The following is an 18561-nucleotide window of genomic DNA, read 5'->3' as shown; positions in this document are numbered from 1 at the left end:
TCAGCACCCATGCTTGCTCATCCACCTCCCATATGCCATGGAGCTTCACCCTGCCTCTGAGAGAGAGACACATCGAGATGCTTCATCGCACGCTCCTCCTCTTTTGACTGAGGAGAATCACTCGGGTGTTGAGGTGTTGCAGGTCACTCACTGCTTGGGGCGACTGTGCAGGACAGACTGGAAAAGGCCACTGGTTCACAGCACAGCGATGTCCCCTGCAGCCCTGAGGTTTTCAGAGCAGGTGGCACCTGGAAGGGATGTGACAGCCTTCCTCTTGGGAAGCAGTGGCCCTGAAGCAGCCTTTTCTGCAGGGATGGATTCTTTTCAGACAGGGCAATCCCAGCTTGTAAAACCCACATGAAATCAATTGTATAGGATTTGCTCAGGGCCAAGTCTATTTATCTAAAATAATGAGGGGGGAAAAAAAGGTAAAAAACCCCAGTATCTGCACCGGTCATTCAGGGAAGAAGATACAGTATATTCCTGTCTCCCCTGAATCAGGTGGGGACGATTAAAGGCTCCCATCAGGAATGGCACAAACACTAATAGAGCCAGAGATGTTTTATATACAGCACTGCTTTGGCTGACAGCTCAGAATTTCCTTAGGGTGCTTCCCTGATGGAATGAATTCTATCTCCAATCTATACTGCAAGGGGAGGAAATGGGTATTTAAGTTATCAGTGTGTTGCTGTGGACTTTTAGACTTGCTACCAGTAAAATAATATGAGGAACTCCTGTTTCAGTGGCTTTCAGTGCACGTGTTAAGGCAGCACAGCTAATTCTCTGCAACTTAGACCCTGCCACTGCAATCTGCATTACATTGCCTGGTGTTATCATAGGACCAGGGAATTCTGAGCAGTCCTGAACAAGCCTGATGCCGAAGATGTTTATTTGTGATGGGCTTGTGCAAAGTCACGACTGAGCAAGTGCACTGGAAAAAGCCTCTGGCAGAAATTCCGGTCACCAGGCGGTTGCACTATATTTTAAACAATTAATTTCTGCAAAATGTATGCGTGCTGGGGAAGGGGGGATAAAATACACCTATTCAATCACAGCCCTTCAAAATATGATGTCACAACAAGTCACATCCTATTAGAGGAATCAGAAGATAAATGTTTGCTGTGGGCTGGTGAAAGAAGCCAGGAAGAAAATAAAGCTTTCCACCCTGCATATAAATTGTAAAGGATGACTTCTTGTGTTGCCTTGCTTCTGCCACAGAAAAAATTCTTTGCTAACTAAGAGAAATACAGCAGAAGACAAATATCACAAAGACAGAGACAGCAACTGAGGCTTTTGAACAGAGAATGTCAGTTATTTCCAGATGCAGTTGTGTATGGTTTTGGTTTCACGCCACAGAGCCTGCTGACCAGGGCTTTGCTTTAATCCAAGTGACTTTATCCAAACCTAGAGGAAAAGGTTCCCATCTCAGGCTCTGGCTTCAAACATTACACAGATAAGAAACTGTTAAGAAAGGGAGAATTTGGGATCTGAGATAAAATTAATGAAGACTCCTGTTTAGACCAGTACGTGCTACTCAGGCAGCACTGGGGAAGAGGGAGGACAAGGCTAAAGTTTCACATTCCTGGGAATGTTTTCTCAGGATGCCAGGAGCCAGCGGGAGCACTGCCCAGGCATGGCACCTGCATCAGCATCTCGGGAAATGGGCTTGTTTTTGCTGTTGTGAACTTCTGCACATTTCCGTATAAGAGCTGTATCTGGTGAAACTGATGTGTTATGACAGAGCTCTCTTTTTTTATTCTTACATATCAGATTAAAAGATGCATTGCAGGAATTACACATTGCTGTCATGTCTTTGCTGCGCCCTGCTTTCCACAGATTTATATTGCTCAGAAAAGAGGAGCAGCTGTAATTCTGCCAGCCTGACAGCCATTGACAAAGACAATGAAAGCATTCTGGGCTCAAAAGCAAATGGTTATTTAATTAAAGAAACAGGAAAACTCTCTTTCTTGCGATAGTCAGCAGCCAGATGGGCTCCAGCCCTGTATCTCTCTTCATTCCTTGAATCATCTTCTGGAGGAGAGGTAAGCAAGGGTGACTAAATAGTTTTATACACTACATAAATACCAGGGACCAGCCTCCCAGGGGTCTGTGTCCTGTGGGTGAACTGTCAGGTGGGAGCTCTGCAGCACCTGCCTTTGCCTGTGTGGGTCTCTTGGGGCATCCCATAAAAGCCAAGTCCACAGATGTCTTCCCCTCTCTGGAAAACCTTCGCTCTTCTTGAAGTTTGTAGGAAGTTAATGATCTCTGAAACCATGACCACAGCATAAAGTCAAATGCAGATTACACTCAGTATCTTTCAACAGCGAGGTGCTCTGTTCTGAAAAATCTTCTATTTTGCTATAAAAGAGTGCTGATATCTTTTCAAAATATCTCTTCTAAGTTGGGAGTCAATCAGATGTGTCCTTAGAAGCTGGCTCCTAGAGCCTTTGCTGCATAACCTAATATAAGGGTTTGCTGGAGGCATATATTAATGGTTTTTAAATGAACTTTCAGCAAACGGTGCCTTGGGAGCACCCCTTTAGCCTGTGCTTCAGAAACATTTTGAAATTAAATATAGTGAAACAGACAGCTAGAAAAATAGACCATATTAATACTAATAAAACCCCTAATAGACAACAGACTCCAAGACCATTAAAATTCTAGTCATGGCTGGGAGACCAGACTGCAAACTTTGGAGACAACAGCAGAGAAAAAGCAACTAACAGCAATTTTGAAGAGAATTTGATGTGATTGTAAGAACATCAGGTGGTTCTGCCTTGGTTGTGGTTAATAGACTCTGTTGCGACCCCCTGCACGGCAGAAATATAACGTAATGAAAGACAAGGCATATAAATCAGCAATCAACTCTTTCTTCTTCTCGACACATCAGTAACAACGAAATGAAATGAAGATCTGGGATGCTCCCCTGAGCTAGTTCTGCACCGCTTAAATTGCACCCTAATCTGCCATATTTATAATGCAAGCGACTTCAATGGATTAGGTTCTTCAAAATTCTGTGTAATTTTGTAAAACAAAGTAATTATGAAGCCAGCACTCTCCAAAGGGCTATTAAGGCCACAGCTTAGTACAGTGATAAAAGCATCTGATTCCATGGAAGTTTGAATCTAATCATAAATACTTTTTGCCTTCATTCTGATGGTGGGCTCCAACAAATCGCTTTGTGATCTAAAATCTCTTTTACTACAATGTATCTATCACTGCGTTCTGTAGAAAATGCTTGTGGTACAGGGAAAAACAGGAAGGAATGATGAAAATTGCAGTATTTTAGATGGAAATAACCATCCTGATACCTTGGTGTCTTTTTTACCTCATTATACAACTCAGATACCTCCATAGGTGTTCATTACACACTCAGCTGATTGATCACCAAAGGACACCTTAAAATGGCATTTCAGCAGGACCCTGACAGGTGCCAATAAACGACAAAGAAAAGAAAATCTAGCTAGAAATTCTGATTCTTGAATATAATACTGTTTGTGAAAATTGACGGGACATGGTGGGAAAACAAGTGACATTGCAATAATGCAGCTGGAAAACTCCACTAAGCATCATCAGAGTGAGAAAAACAACCTTCTTGCTTTCATTCACTCAGAAGTAACTGATTAATTCTTTAAAGAAATCAGTTCAAGCTGCCAGCCTAGTCGGTATTTTTAACAATGTGTGGAAGTGCATATTGGCCAGCTGCCCACCTCGGAGACCGGCTGGTTCTCTGGGAGGTTCCCGCTTTGCCAGACAGGGATAGAAACTCCTTTCTGACAGGTTAGTATAAAATAAGACAATTCTTGCTGTTCTTGGGCTTGGCGCTCTTCAGAACGTGTGGAGAGGTCCCTTCTATTTTTCACTGGAAAAAACACCTTGTTAAGTTCCATATGAAGGGAGCACATAAGGAACAGGGAAGAGGGTTCTCCCACTGCTGCCCAAGCCATAGCGGGTTGGTGAGATGCCTTTTGCTGGGTACCAGCTCCCACTTCCACTCTCACCTGCCTAAGGGCAATGGCTTTCCAATGGAAGCAAGCTAGCCAAGAGTTGGGAATTGCAAGGCAGAGGAATGCCTTTTTCAGGGTCTCCCCTCCTGGGACTGAGACTCTGCTTTGCAAACCAGGATGACAGTGCTCCCTTCCTATGGCAGAGGCTGAAAGGAAAGTGAGAGTTCACTGAGAGATCCTGAAGCTCAGGCACTGCCAGTGCCAGCACACCCAGCTACCCAAATAGCCATTTAAATGTTAACACTTAGTGGTTCACCTACTTTTATCCCATTTCTCTTTACCCTAATCAGAGTTTGGCACTCAGACAAGTACTTCCAGATCCAGCTGATGAGATGATTCCCTTTTCGAGGGCATCAGGAGTTAGAAAATGTTCCTTGCACAAAGAACCCAACAAGCAGTTAAAATGTGTTGCAATGTCAAAAAGTATGTTCTGCTTCATTCAGCAGCAAGAAAGATCACACTTCCCTGCACAGGAAAGCCAGTGCAATTAGCTGTTCGAGTAACGCTCCGACTTCTTTGACTCAGGCTTTTCACAAAGGAAAAAAAAAAAAAAAAAAAGCATGTAAACCTGATAAACTGCTTTTAGTTTATCAGGAGATAAAAGGAAAGGGGCTTTTTATTACCCACCAAGATGTTTTTACTGAATCAATGTGAAAACACACCTTGGTGTACTGTGTCAGAGACAACATTACTTGGGATTTTTGACAAGAAACTGCTTATTGACTTGCTCACAAGCTGCAAAAGTGATAAAATGTAAAATGCTAGAAAAAAAATCATAAAACAGTGATGGTTCAGGTCTTCTTGCAGTTAAAACAAACAAACAGCATTCTACTAAATTATTCTTTCCTAATGACATTCATTAGAAAGTGCTTTGGCTCAGGTTATTCTCTATGGTGAGAGGGAAATCAAGGAGATGCCACAGTTTAGGAAGATGGAGAAGGACCAGCGCAATCTGCAGTAAATTGCAGGGACCAACAGGGACAGGGTCTAATCTTCACACATATTGCCTGTGCATTGCAGCTCCTGGATTTTTCTCCCAGTGATTGTCTGCTGGTTTGTATGGTATTTTGCTGCTCACAGAAGCAGCAGCCAGATTTCCTACCCTACAGACAGCAAAACACCGCCTGATCCAACTCAGAGCAAGCCAAAAGTTGAATTAACCTGCAGCTGCTTCTAGTAACTCCAAGTCAAACAGCAGAGGTTGCACATAGGTGGTAGGTACTGACGGATACATCCAAAGGATCCATGTGGCATCTTTGCTGGAGAGCTACCGCAGTAGTAGCTACCAGAAAAACCCCAAAACTTTATCATATTTTACTATCACAAAACAGCTCGTCTCCAGCTTATCATGCTGCTTTAAGTATAAGCTTCGGTCCTTGATTATATCTGGTTTTCTTAGATGCACTTTGAATGATTTCTCTCTTGCTTTCTGACCAGTCTATTTTTGTCTTCCTTCTCATTTACAACAGGCCTGGATGAGATATTGCTCCTGGGAACAGAAGTACCATCCCAGCTCAACGATGGAAATCAATACAATTAGAAGATGCTATAAATCTAGTTTTCCCTGAAAAGCAGGGTTGTATTTTGAGCTCTAAACCTGTAAAATCTCCCCACACTTTGTAAAGCAGGTGAAATCACATCTGCAAGTACCTTCTGGAGTACTAGGGGTTTTATTCTTGGGCTATGGGGTAAATAAATGAACACACATCAAAAAGAGGAGGACCACGCACAACCTCTCATGGATAATGACATGTCAATCTTGACTCTTCTAATAAAGTAAAAAAAGCATTATTGTCCAGCATCACCTAATCATAATCAAACAAAATAACTAGCATAGAAACATAATCAAATAATATACAAAGGTTTGTTACCAGCCTATTAGTTGATCCAGACAGGTTAAAAATAGTGTTGTGAGCCGCCTTCTCCTAGATTTTCTGTCTTTATTTCTACCGGGCTTGGATTTCTTGACTCATTTGATGTGTTACAGACCTAACATTCACGTTGACATTAGCAGTGACAGGTGGTAATAATGCCATTGTCATTCACCGTTGTCTTCCTGCAATCCCAAGAGTGCTAAGAAATGGTTGCCTGATCCAAGGCCAGCAACATCAATGCAAAGGATTCTTGCTGCCTCCCATGGCTCAGTTGTTCACTTTTCCAGTTTAAGGTTGAATTAAGAGATGACTATTGCAAATAAAAACATCAGCTGGGCTTGCTCAAATGTCATCTTTTATTTTGGGCTGTGTAGCTCAAGGAAGGAGCCTGGAGAAACCCTGACACTGAAGGCAACCTTTTCTCATATAATTTGCTGTACGCTCTTACTTAAACAATGGCTCCTCAGGAAAACACCAAGCTGTCCCCAGGGGAAAGACGACACACAAAAGAAAGAAACCATCTTCTGCAAATGCATCTACTTAATGGGTTCTTAATTCCAGTTTTCTTACAGGTAACAATTTTTTCCAGCCAAACTCTCCCCATCTGACATGAAGCCTTTCTCAGCAATCCAACAAAACAAGCCTACCTGCTTAGAAGTTAATGAACAATCGTATCCTCTTCTGGCAAAAATAAAGTGAAACTTTTCAAAAAATCTGAAACTTAAGTAAAACTCAAATCCAAAAGCGCTCTTCATACTGAACCAGATGTAAAGATTTTCAGTGTCAAAACTGGGCGATCATGCCTGACTTACCTTTGTTCCACTTCTGATTCAGGCACACACCAAACTCAGTAATCTTCGTAAACCAGCACAGCTTGGCACTGGTGCCAAAATTCTCCCCTTTATTTATTCTTGCCTCTGTTTTGGCCCTCTCCACGCCAGCAGCCCCAGAGTGAAAAAAAAAACTGAGAATTAATTCATTTAAATAAACTCAAGAAAAAGCCAGACCCAAATGAAACATTCCCCAAAACCAAGTGCCGTTTTAAGCAGATCAGTCTTCTGCCAGCGAAGAACAAACTCTCTCTGTGCCAGAACAAAGATTTTAAGACAGAAATCTCAATCAAGGCACAGCTTTTTTTTTTTTTTTCCTTTTTCCACCACCCAAATGAATATGGTGTGCGATTGAAACGTTCCTAATACCTGGCAGCATATCAGCATCATAGGAGCCTGGTTATGACAAAAAGCTGAGCTTTAGGTACCTAGGCTGCCCTATGGGAAAAACTTCCATCCAGATCAGGCACTGGTGAGTAAGTGGTGGATTTCCATGTCAAAAATCATAGTTCTTCAGTAAAACCTATTTCTGGCCTTAAAAAACATCGACTAAAATACAACATAACATGTGGGTCTGCATTAACCCATCTCGGGGGGGTGTAGGTATTTAGTCAGCAGCTGTAGGGATCAGGCCCATGTTAACAGGCGTATTGTACCTTCTTGCTAACGGCTCAGCTGGACAGAGACATATATAAGCACGAGACTGAAAAGAAAACACATTCTCACACGCCGGTGAACTGTGCCGTTTCAACCTGTGCACCTGGTTCTCCTACAAATGAAAACACACTTCAACAGAAACCACTGAGCAAGTAAAGAAATAAAACAAAAGCAATCAGAGAGCATCAAATCTTCCAAGATAATTAAACTCTAATTAAGCAATCTGTTCTCACTTTGAACCATAGATCACACAATTCAAGCAATTTTCCACAAGGATTTGACAGTCACGTGCAGCAAAGGAAAAGCAACTTATGATTGATTTTGTTTCACTCTGTAAGCAACTAAATTGAATAATACATGGGACAAACAAATGCTAGAAATAACAGACCCCGCCCCGACAAAACTAAATGGAATTTTTATTTTATATATTGCTGCTTTAGGTGGACCCTGGCCTTGGATTGATCTTTGTTGGCTTACTGCAAAAGGTCAGCAAAGGTCTGCCATGAAAGCATTTTTTTCTTGCAATTACTTGCTACCTTTCTGGTACAGAGAAAAGGATAGGCTGTGCTAGAGACCTGCCACGGCTTTCAGGAAGGAAAATGACTCAACCCCTCTTAAAAGTATGCATTCTGCTTGCCTTTGGTTTGATGCTGAAAACGCCTTTGGTAAGAACTCCAAATGTCTCAAGAAGAAAGGGAAGAAAACAGTGAGTGTGCAGTTAGCCCAGGTCAAGGCATGTCACTTGGCAGTATTTCTAGTAAAGCATCCCTGCCTGACGATTGCACCAAGTCAATTTTCTTTCCCACCCACAAGACTGCTGCTTGTGTCTTGGAGGGACCACCCATGAGAGCAAGTCCAACCCATTCCCCATGGATGGGTGCCTTTGGATAAAAGAGAAGGAGAGTTTTCTTCTCGAGAATTTCCACTGGGAGTCTGTATCCAAAGAGGAGTTGGGTAGCTCGGTGCCTGCCCAGCCCCAGGTCAGCAACCACTGGCTCTCTCCTGGGAAGGAACAGGCTCTGCTGGATCCTTTCCACTGGCGTTGTGAACTGCAGGATCTGTACAAGAGAGCTGGTAACTGGAGGCTGTGGGCAGGGATGGACTGCGGCGTGATGGACAGAGCCCAGTGAGTTACTGCAGCTCATCCTCCCAAGGTGTGCCTGTGTGACATCGTCCTCTTTGTGGGCTGCCATGCTCGCAAGGTGCGGCGGCGTCTGGAGCAACCACAGACTTTGTTTTTTCCAAATCCACAGATTTTTTCCAAATCCATGGATTTCTCCGATCTGCCTCTTCATTTGGTTTAAGAAAGGATGTCATTTTGCTGGGGCTATAGGTGGACATCGCTCCACCACAGCCACTCCTGCTCCCCCTCACTGCCTATGTCCGGGGGCATTCCAGTATCTGAATAAACAGAGTTCCTTTAAGCCAACCCCCAATCCATGTAAAAGGCACATGAAAGTACAGCCTGGTCTTCATTTGGAGACCAATACACGAAGGAAAGGATAGGTTACTCAAGGGCACCAAGAGGACACCAGAGCAGAGCCCTCAGCAGCTCTAGCTATCATAGTTCCTTCCAATTTCTTATCCTTCACAGCTGGCAGAGGGGCCATAAATCTAATTTTGCTCCCTTTTCCCTTCCTACACTGTAGAACAACATTTATGTGTTTCATTTATGCTAAATGTAGGTACACTTTCATTTTACTAAATGTGCCAAAAATAGAGATCATACATCATTAATACTGTCTGGCTTTCAGCTGAGTCATTACACGTTTATGGAGAAATAAGTATTTATGCATTTACCTCAGTTTTATGGACAATATATTCCAAAAGGATCCATTGCCTTCAGCACAAAGGGTTTTCTATATCATTCGTTCTGTATACAGTTTATCTCATTATGTAAAATCAAGCACTCTTTGTTCAGTCAAAAAGACACAATAAATTATATGAGCAAGTGAATTTCTCTTACTCATTTCTCTTAGCAATTTTGTAGTGTCTTTCATCCAGTGATCTCAAAATACAAACAATCTGGTTAGAAGCTGTAATTTCATACAAGCATGGTCTCATCTACTACACATAAATAGTGTGTCCACATCTGTGGTAGAGTATGCTTGATTTTTTTAATTTCACAGCAGAAAATAAAACTTTAGGACAGGAGGTTAAGGAAAGTCAACCTAGAAAACTGAGAGACAAAATTCAGGCAGCTTCCAGAGTTTAAGTGTGGCTAGGGTGCAATTCTCTTTAAAGAAAAATACCAAAAGCATTTTAACGAGCACAGGTAATTAGAAGCTCTTTTTTTATGTGTCCTTTAAAATATAATTTGTCCAACAGGACCAGAGGTCTGCTTCACACCATTTTATGTGGTCCTTACTGTATTGTTTCTGAAAATGACAGGACTGTTACTACACGTTTATCCTGGGGGCTCCTGCCTGCGGACACGCCATTCCCATTTTTAAAATGGGGAAAATCAAGTGGGAATCTCAGGACAGACTGGAAATAGAGCCTAAGCCAAAAAATGAGCCCATTTAGACATCGCTAGTTTCTTCACCTGAGGATATAAAACTCTTTACTTAGGTTGTGCCCTGCAGCAGCAAGGCAAGGGGAGGATGAATCACCCACCGCCCCATTCTCCCTGCGCTGCCGTGATGGATCAGGTCAGAGGCACACTGTTCCTTTCGCTAGCAGGTGGCTTTCTGGAAGCTTTATAGACGACCCGCTGCAGTTGGGTGACTGTGACCTCATGTCTGGAATAATTTAATAAAAAAAAAACCCTAAGCAAACAAATGAACAGCCTTCCTGCAGGGAAGCCTCTGTGCCTGCCTCCCTCCCCTGGGACGGGACGGAGCAGCTGTATGGCCGCGCTGGGCCGTGCCAACACGGGCACCCTTGGCGGGCGCTGAAACCACAGGGTCAGGGCTCATTCACAAGCTTTGGTTTCTCAGATTGATGTCAGAAGCAGAAGAAATTGGTGCAAATCCACTTGTTTGCCAGCTAATCCTACCACCCCTCCTTTCTCTGTACCAAGCCCACCAGATGAGCGGCAATCTGCCGGTGGGGGGCTTGCACCGCAGCCCCCTCAATCTTCTTCATATGGTGCAAAAACTGTACCAGGAGTGCATAGGAAAGCATTTTTTCCTACACATTTATTGCTTGTACAAAGGCAAATTATAGTTCCTTTATAGAATCCTATAGATTGTGTTTCTATAAGCTTTAGCCACAGAAATCCCTTTTCAAATAACCCACACGCCTCACTTTGTTTCTATTGCTATGCAAGCAAGGGGAGAGATAGTGGGTATAGGCTTGATACGGAGGAAATGCGGGAAGGCGGCACAAGACAGATAAAAGAGAAAAAAAAAAAAAAGGAAAAAAGGATGAGCTATCTTGACATTATTAGCTAATAACCACCAGCGCAGCGGGCTGCTGCCTTTCGCACGGCAAGGCTGGCACCCTGCGGCCGCCCACCGAGCGCCTCCGCTCCCACCGGCTCCAGCGCCACCTCAGCACCCGGGAGACGAGAGCTGCCAAAACTGGAGCCTGGCACACTCCAGGCTATTTTTGGTTATCCCATCTGATATTTTCCCACAATCACATGGCTGGAAGGCCAGGAATTCATTTCACCAGAGACTACAAGTTTTTGGAACAGCTCAGAGTGAGATGAACACGTCGCACCTTTTCTTTCTAAGATTTCCAGAGTATTTAAAAGACAGATAGCTGGAAAAATACTCCTGTCCAAACCCAATCACCCCGAATGCCTCAGCACCCAACTCCCTTTCTTCAGCTTGACAAACAGAACACCCCACAGGCTAAATACCAAAAAACAAAGCCACTACAATAAACTTTTTCCTGGCAAGTTTACTTGCCAGCATTTGTAAATCCACTGAGAAAGTATAGTGCAATCAATACAGCTGAGGCCCAAGTTCTAATTAGAGCCTTCTGTTTGAAAACAGCTTTTCTTTAAACACTACGTGGCTAGTGATAGTGATAGAATATTCCCTAAAAATAAGAAAATGATTCATTAGTGTTCATGGAAACAGAAGATCAATCTGCCCTTGTGAAAGTTAATGAGTACACAGAAATATCACATTGTGACCCCTGATCTCGGTGCCTGAGGCAGCACTATTATTATGCACTCACCAGAATTGCTCAGCAACAGGACTCAGATACAACTCTTATTGCATTAATTTTATCTGTGTGATTATTTAAATTAATGACATTCTGGCTGCAAGTCACAAACTCCAAGAGATGTTAATCTGCTTAAATATTAATGATGCTTTTCTGCTGTAAGGTATAAGAAGGGAAAGCAAAACTAAATACTAACAATTTTAAGAATAAGTATTAAAAACAGTACAAGAAATTAATAAAAACAGTACAGTGAAAAATAAAGCTGTTTCACTCAGACAAATGCCGAAACAACCCACTCAAATGGCTTCCCTCCCTCAAGGAAGCAAAAATTTTTTAAATCTTAACATATAAAAAATCTTAAAAATTTGTGAAATCTTGGTCAAGCAAAAAAATTAAGATGTCCTTTATTTAAAAAAGAAAAAACCTACCAAACAAACAAAAACCCCAAAAGTTTTGAAGTATGATGAAAATACCTTGAAATCTTGAGCAACTTTTGGCAAGTCCTCATGTGACTCCCTCTCCCTCTATAAAGCAGAAATGGAGAGAATGTCAGCCATCCCGTTTCTCCCAGCAGCGCGATGATTTACGGTAGTTATGCTGCCCTCTATGCTATTTCAGATAACGACATTTGCATTCTGTCACCTGTAATAAGAACGTCTAAGAAAAAGAAACGTAATTCAAAGTCTTGATATTATGACTTTTTCCTCCTAATGTACTTGATTCCAAGATTAGCCTTTTAAGATCATTACCTGCCGAGTTCTGCTGCAGTCTGGACCATCTCCATCTACCCACTGTGCTGTTACCAGTTTGCTGGTTCATACCTGCTCAAAAGACAGAATAACTTTTTCAGTCTGGATTTGAAAAGTGGGGTAAGCAGCTCTATATGCTTTCTCTTCTAATCCCTTTCTTCTTTTACCCCTAAAACATATTCTTCTGTCTCCACTATTATGACTTGCAGGTTGGCCAACTGGTCTTTTGTGTGATAAAAGGGAGCAGGGGCATGCATTTCTGTCCGGTCTTTGAGGAGCAGCCGTTGGAAAAATGGCACAGTGCTACTTCAAGCTGTATGAACAGGAGAGGTTACAGGGAGCCAAAGACCTGCTCATTGGGATGATTTTGCAGAACACTTTTGTGCCTTTGAAAAAGTTATCTAGGAAGATCTGTGGACATTTGAGAAAGAACAAGGTCAAAGGATATAAAAGGCCATGCTGGAATTTGGTGGAGCAATTGAAACTAGTCCATAGAATTGTTATCCTCCTTTTCACACACAGCACAAGCTCAGAAAACCCCTTGTGAAATCCTGTTAACGTGAAGGGCCTGTGTGCAGGGCAGAGACTGGAAAACAGTTCTCCAGGGTTTGTCACACACTGAGCCTCGAGTCCCACGGTAACCCTGAGCCCCACAACTCTACAAATGGACTTGCAGCACCCTCTGAAGTACATCTCTTCAGACAGAGCATAGCTCGGGTACCTGAAGGACTTCCACTCCACTTCTGTATCCATCTTCACCGGCGTATTGGGTACCAGGGACACAGCTGGCGCACGTGATGGCATCACCGTTATCAGTGCTGTACACACGCAGACTGCTGTACAGCCTGAACACCCCAGCTCCAAACACTGTGAGGACCTTCCCCTCACCATAAAGCTAGTAACTGTAGGAGCAGCAAACCCTCTCACCTCCTTCAGCTAAAGACCTTGCTAACCAAGCAAGTCAGCATGAGGCAAAGACTAAGTAATCTGTTGGTACCACAAACTGAAACGAAGCAACTTCTCCATATCGTGGCATACACACACAGCCATTCAAAGCAAACTTACTTCTAGGCCTTTTTTCCATCCTTCACAGGCGGTTTCACTAGAAAGAATAATAACAGAGCCGGTTGATTTAATGACCCTTCATTTAAAGGCCAAGGTTAGAGTGGCTTTTTTTTGGTCTTCTTTGTAATTGGACTGCTCAACCACAGATAGTTTTACTGTATCAATCACTGCATGAGTGAAAGGTGAATAAAAGCATTTACTGAACTGTCATATCCATGATAAAACAACAGATGCTGTCAGCTCTAAAGGGAATACATTAGCAGAAGTAAACCTGAAAGATAAAGACCTATTAGTCATAACATGCCTTTCAATCACTTATGTTAGCAGTTCAGCTTTGAAATAAAGTGAACATAATCCTTATTTACAATAAATTAAGCTTATCTTTGCACTACGGTGCATCTTAAACAATGATGGCATATTGATTTTTCTCCCTCAGAAACACATTTACCTTCACCACACTCACCAGGTTTGCTTCCCTGAAAACCTCCCTCCCCTCCAGTTCTGTTACTACAACCCTTTTGGATGCAGAAACCCAACATCTTACATGTTCCCAGTGTTTTACTTCACAACTGAACATAAGTTTATTAAACTGATACACGAACCCTAAGCCCAAACCAGTTAAAAAAAAATCTTACTGGAGTGACTGGTTACTTCAGGACACTGTAACAAACAAAAAGGCTGAAATTTGACTTGGAAATATCTGTTCCTTCCATATTCCTGGGCAGCAAATCTGTTTCATAAAGGAAGGTAAAGACATTTTTCAGTGCACAGTGCCATTCCAGAGGTGAACTATCCCAGCGTGCCAGCACTGCACCAGGGCACAGCTATCTGTCGTAGCTGAGCACATAGCTTGGTGCTGGCCACCGTACGGGGGACTCGAGCTGAGACCTCGCCACCCTTAACCAGAACAGAAGAATGACTTCAGCGGTCTTGAAAGCTCCCTTACGGCATTTAGTTGTTTTGCAGCAACATGGACTTGTTACCTCGTATTCCACTTGTAATGAGCTATAACCCTTACAGCCTTTCTAAAGGGCTGCTGTCTCGCTTTTCTTCCCATTACGCATTTGTGTAGTCAGTTAGCCTTGCTTAGAAGCACTTGTCCCCATTGAAGCTCTTCAATTTGTCCAGATCATTCTGTATTCTAATCTTACATGCCAGTGTTCTTTCTTCCCGTTTTATAGATCTGCAGTTTTAATAAGCACGCTCCCTACTGCTCCATCCCAGTGATTAACCACGACTGGAAGCAGACACAGAACTGCATGGATATCTGCCTCTAGCACTGAGCACCAGCAGCATCCCTGAGCACGGCTCACCGTAACTGTGAGCTTTGAAATCTACTTTTAGTCGTGGTGTGGGTCACGATCAACATCATCTCCTCCCAGTCTGCTTTGAAACTTCATATTCAGAATTAAAAGCCAAGATATCTGCTATTTTCATGCCAACCATAAGGCCATGTCATATGAAAAAAATTAGCCTGGGCTAACTTACTTTCTACATACATGAACAAATGAAGCTCGTTCTCCACAAACCTACCCTGGCCTACTACTTTTCTTCCAGGGTACCTGGTGAAAAACTACCTGCTAACATTATACATGCCTAGATAAATTAAATTATCATTAGATTTGTATCCCATATTTTTTTCAATTAACAATATGCAGAGACCATATTCCCCACCAGTGCAATCAAAGTAAGACCTAGTCCTTAAGCTTGTTAGGTGAGCATGAATGAGATGGTTAGAGATGATCCGTCTGACTTGTAACCTGCCAAGGCATTCTTACTCAGAACTTGTTAACAAAGTGATTTAACTACACCTCACTAAGCGCAGTGCTTCACTTGCATTCAAGGTAACCATAGCTTTCTATCTGCAGCTGTCATACGCCTGACCATTTGGCATAGCACACAGTAGTCAACCATGCTACTTTTGAAAAGTCCGTTTACCGTTAAATTAACATGCTGGTGCCAATCTATGAAATCAGTGCCTAACAAGGATGCTGTCACCAAACAGAAAATTCAGCTTTCTGCCACGAAATAGTTTGTGGCATTGTGAGATTCCTGTTGAATCTCTTCACTCTGCTTCACCAGGACACCCAAGGAGCGGTTGTGTGGCTCTAGACGTGGAGGGGGGATCCGAGCAAACCACTGTCCCCCACCATCCGTCCTCCCAGTGCCACAGTGGTTCCACAACAGCTCTGCTCACGATGCCAACAGCGACGACAAAAAGCACTGTACCACAAACGAAGTGGGCCTTCTTTTTTTTTATTTTAAACATTCACAGAGATGGAAATAAATACAGGAAATAGAAGATAGAGAGGGTGCTTTTAAGAGAAATCAATCAAGTCTTCACCAGGCTTCAAACAGGAAAAATTGTATCCAATGCTTAAAACTGGCCACCATTTCAAAAGCCAAGGATTAGGCTGAACAATAATGTAAATAACTAAAGATAAGCATTACAACGAACAAGGGTGACACAGCTGACATCAGTGAACACACAGCTGTAATAGACAAAATGGAACCACACTACAACAGGAAAGTCTCATATATTTACAACATACCTATTATACAAAAACATCTGGAAATATTTAGGGAGTGATTTCTTCTCTGTCCAGCTGTAAGATACAAAAGATACACTGGAGGGTTTGTTGGTTTTGTACCCCTCCCCGTTATCTACAGAATAGTTTCAGCTTTTGGCGAAGTTTTAAAAAAAAACTTTATATTGCAAGAATTTTTCATCCAACCTGAACTTTTCAGAGTTTCCATCCTTGCTTATCATCATCACTGTCATCCACTGGGGTAGTCTGTCAGAGGACGAGTTTGTAAAGTTCTTTACAGTCTTTTATCGATGGTCTGGCCTGTAGGTTGGAAAAGTGTCCGTGCGATGAAGCTTCACTGGGCTAGAAACATCTTTGCCAAGTCAGATACAAAAAAACAGAACAACACTCAGTAAGGCCCTTATTCAGCATTTTAGAAAGCACTATGTGAATTACAGATTACAGCCTTTTAATTAAACCTATCCTGGCTTAACCTGGTGCTCCATCTCAGAAACACCTCTGCTCAGTTTTTCTTCCCCAGTTCCTTAAGAACAGAAAGTTGTACAAAGCAAATTAGTATTTTTTTTAAGTTCTGACTTTGCATTTTAAATGCAAAAATGCACATTAGCTCACAATATTAGCATCAGTTCTTTCCAGTTAGAAAAGAGGACAAGAGCCAATTCAGAAATCATAAATTCTAACTCTGGTGGAAGAAAGTTCTTGCATACAAGCTTTCAGGCGCCTCTGCCATTGAGTGACATACATACGGAATTACACAACTCAGTATAACAATTATTTTGTCTTTCTTTTTCCAGTAGTAATTGAAGCATTTCAAGATTTTGGCAACCTGATCTAATTAGAAGCACTCAGAGTACCACTGAAGCAGCAGCACTGCCTGCTGAACGAGACAAGGACTTCAGTGTCTTTCCTAATTACAATGCTGGCTGCATGGCTTCCCTATTTCACAAAGACTTTTACCTCATTCTCATGACGACAACCTCCTAGGATCCTTTTTATCCACTATAACAAGCAAGCTATTTTTCTAAATATAAAACAAGTGGTTTGTACCCATACAGTCTATTTATCTTGTGTCAACTCAGTGCTGAATTATTGTTTTAATAAAGGACTCTACAGTAAGGCGCAGTAAGACCAATCCACCGATTGTGTCAGAGTGCTGCAAGCAGCCTTGTTCTCGTGTGCCACAGGCTGCCACCAGCAGGTCATCTTCCCATGCCCTAATTTATTGAACAAATTTGAACAGGCATGTAAGTACTGCTTTCATCATTCGTCCCTCCTCTGGAACACTGGCTGGCTTCAGCTGGGGCTTTCCGTGTGCCGCCTGCCCCCTCTAGTGTTGCCAAAAGGAAAAAGGGAAAAAAAGCAACTTTCACGATTTGCTGAAAATCAGAGAACCAGAACAAAACACGGCTATGTATGTCAGGGCTGCCGGTGCTTGCAATTTTTAATCACAACTTGTGATATTCCATGTTCGGGAGATGCTAAGCTCTACAATCTTCAGCTTTTTTAAACAAAGTAAAATAAATATCTATCGCTCACTATTCCTTGAGAAACTCCTTGCACCTGAGAGGAGGAAAAACAAAACCAAAAAAAAAGAACCTCTAAAAGTTTTCTAAATGAGGATGTTGAAAAGTATCTGTGTAGCGATTCCTGATAAATCTGGTAAATGGTATTGCCATGTTTAGCACCAGAAAGCCCTGCAACCTCCTGACATTTTCTCCTAAGCACAGGTTTACCTGTGGGGTTTTCTGGATGAGACACCAAGAGCAGGGCTGCCCCTTGGTGCCGCACACACCAGCCCTGACCTTCAGGGATGACAGGGAAACAACCCGCACCCTGATGGCCAAGCCGAGCTTCACTTTCTAATGCCCCTGTGGTGAAAGGTCCATCTGCATCATCCAAATGTTTAATCAAGCTAAGGCTTTATTCCATACGTTGTGAAAATAAAGCTATGACAGGTATTGGCTCCTTCCACTCAATACGCCAGGCTGGCGCGCTTCTAGTAAGCATTTAGCCTGGTTTCTGCTGGCTTTTCTGGACAATGCCCTGATCCTGGCTTCACACCTCGGCAACATCAACTTCTGCCCAAACCCCAACTCAGCCCATCCACGTAGCTTACAGTGGAAGAGTGTGTTCTGAAATACAAACGGGGTGTTGGTTGTTTGGGGTTTGTTTGGTTTTTTTTAATTCTAAAAATACACCACTACAAGATGCTGACTGTGGACCAGCTCCTCAGAGGCACGCAGCACCTGCAGCGCCTGCTCCAGAGGTGCCCCTGGGGAAAGCAGCACCAACATCAGCAGTGCACGTTACCTGCTGCTTCTCATTCTCCCAGGAGGCTGAAGTTCAGTTTTGCAACATGCTCCGATGTACAGGGGCAGAGGTGGCCCCGTCAGCACTGCGGGGAGCCCCTGTTAGCCAGAGCCCCGCAGGGGAGCTGCGCTCGCCCCTCCAGCTCCCCACCCATGCGCCCAGTAACCACTAGATGTCCCTTGGTGACCACGCAGGGACAACTGGGTGCGGAGACCTCCCTGGGGAGCGATTCCTCCCTCTCTGCAGCCTGGGGAGGTTTTCAGGCATGATGGGATGGAGCTGCGCTGCTCCTTGGGTTGACAGCAAGGAGGGGCTTTGGAGAAGACATCTGCCCATCTTCGGGCCACGCTGCGATGCATGGTGGCAGCACTGCAGCTGTTCAAGCAACAGTTTTCTAGGAC

The 18561-nt window shown here is 43.0% G+C and overlaps 1 protein-coding gene across 2 annotated transcripts in view; it reads right to left on the bottom strand.

The window, feature by feature from the left end:
• Positions 1-15541: 15541 nt before the first annotated feature.
• DOK5 (docking protein 5) overlaps positions 15542-18561 on the bottom strand; it is a 45521-nt gene continuing 42501 nt past the window's right edge. For both annotated transcript variants that reach the window (XM_027813595.2, XM_027813596.2), the window contains exon 8: positions 15542-16202. In XM_027813595.2, the coding sequence (XP_027669396.1) occupies positions 16135-16202 (68 nt within the window). In that variant the 3' untranslated portion in view covers positions 15542-16134. The remainder of the gene's footprint in view (positions 16203-18561) is intronic.

This window comes from Falco cherrug, chromosome 10 (assembly GCF_023634085.1).
Source record: "Falco cherrug isolate bFalChe1 chromosome 10, bFalChe1.pri, whole genome shotgun sequence".
Taxonomy (NCBI): domain Eukaryota; kingdom Metazoa; phylum Chordata; class Aves; order Falconiformes; family Falconidae; genus Falco; species Falco cherrug.
This window is presented reverse-complemented; position numbering and strand designations above follow the sequence as displayed.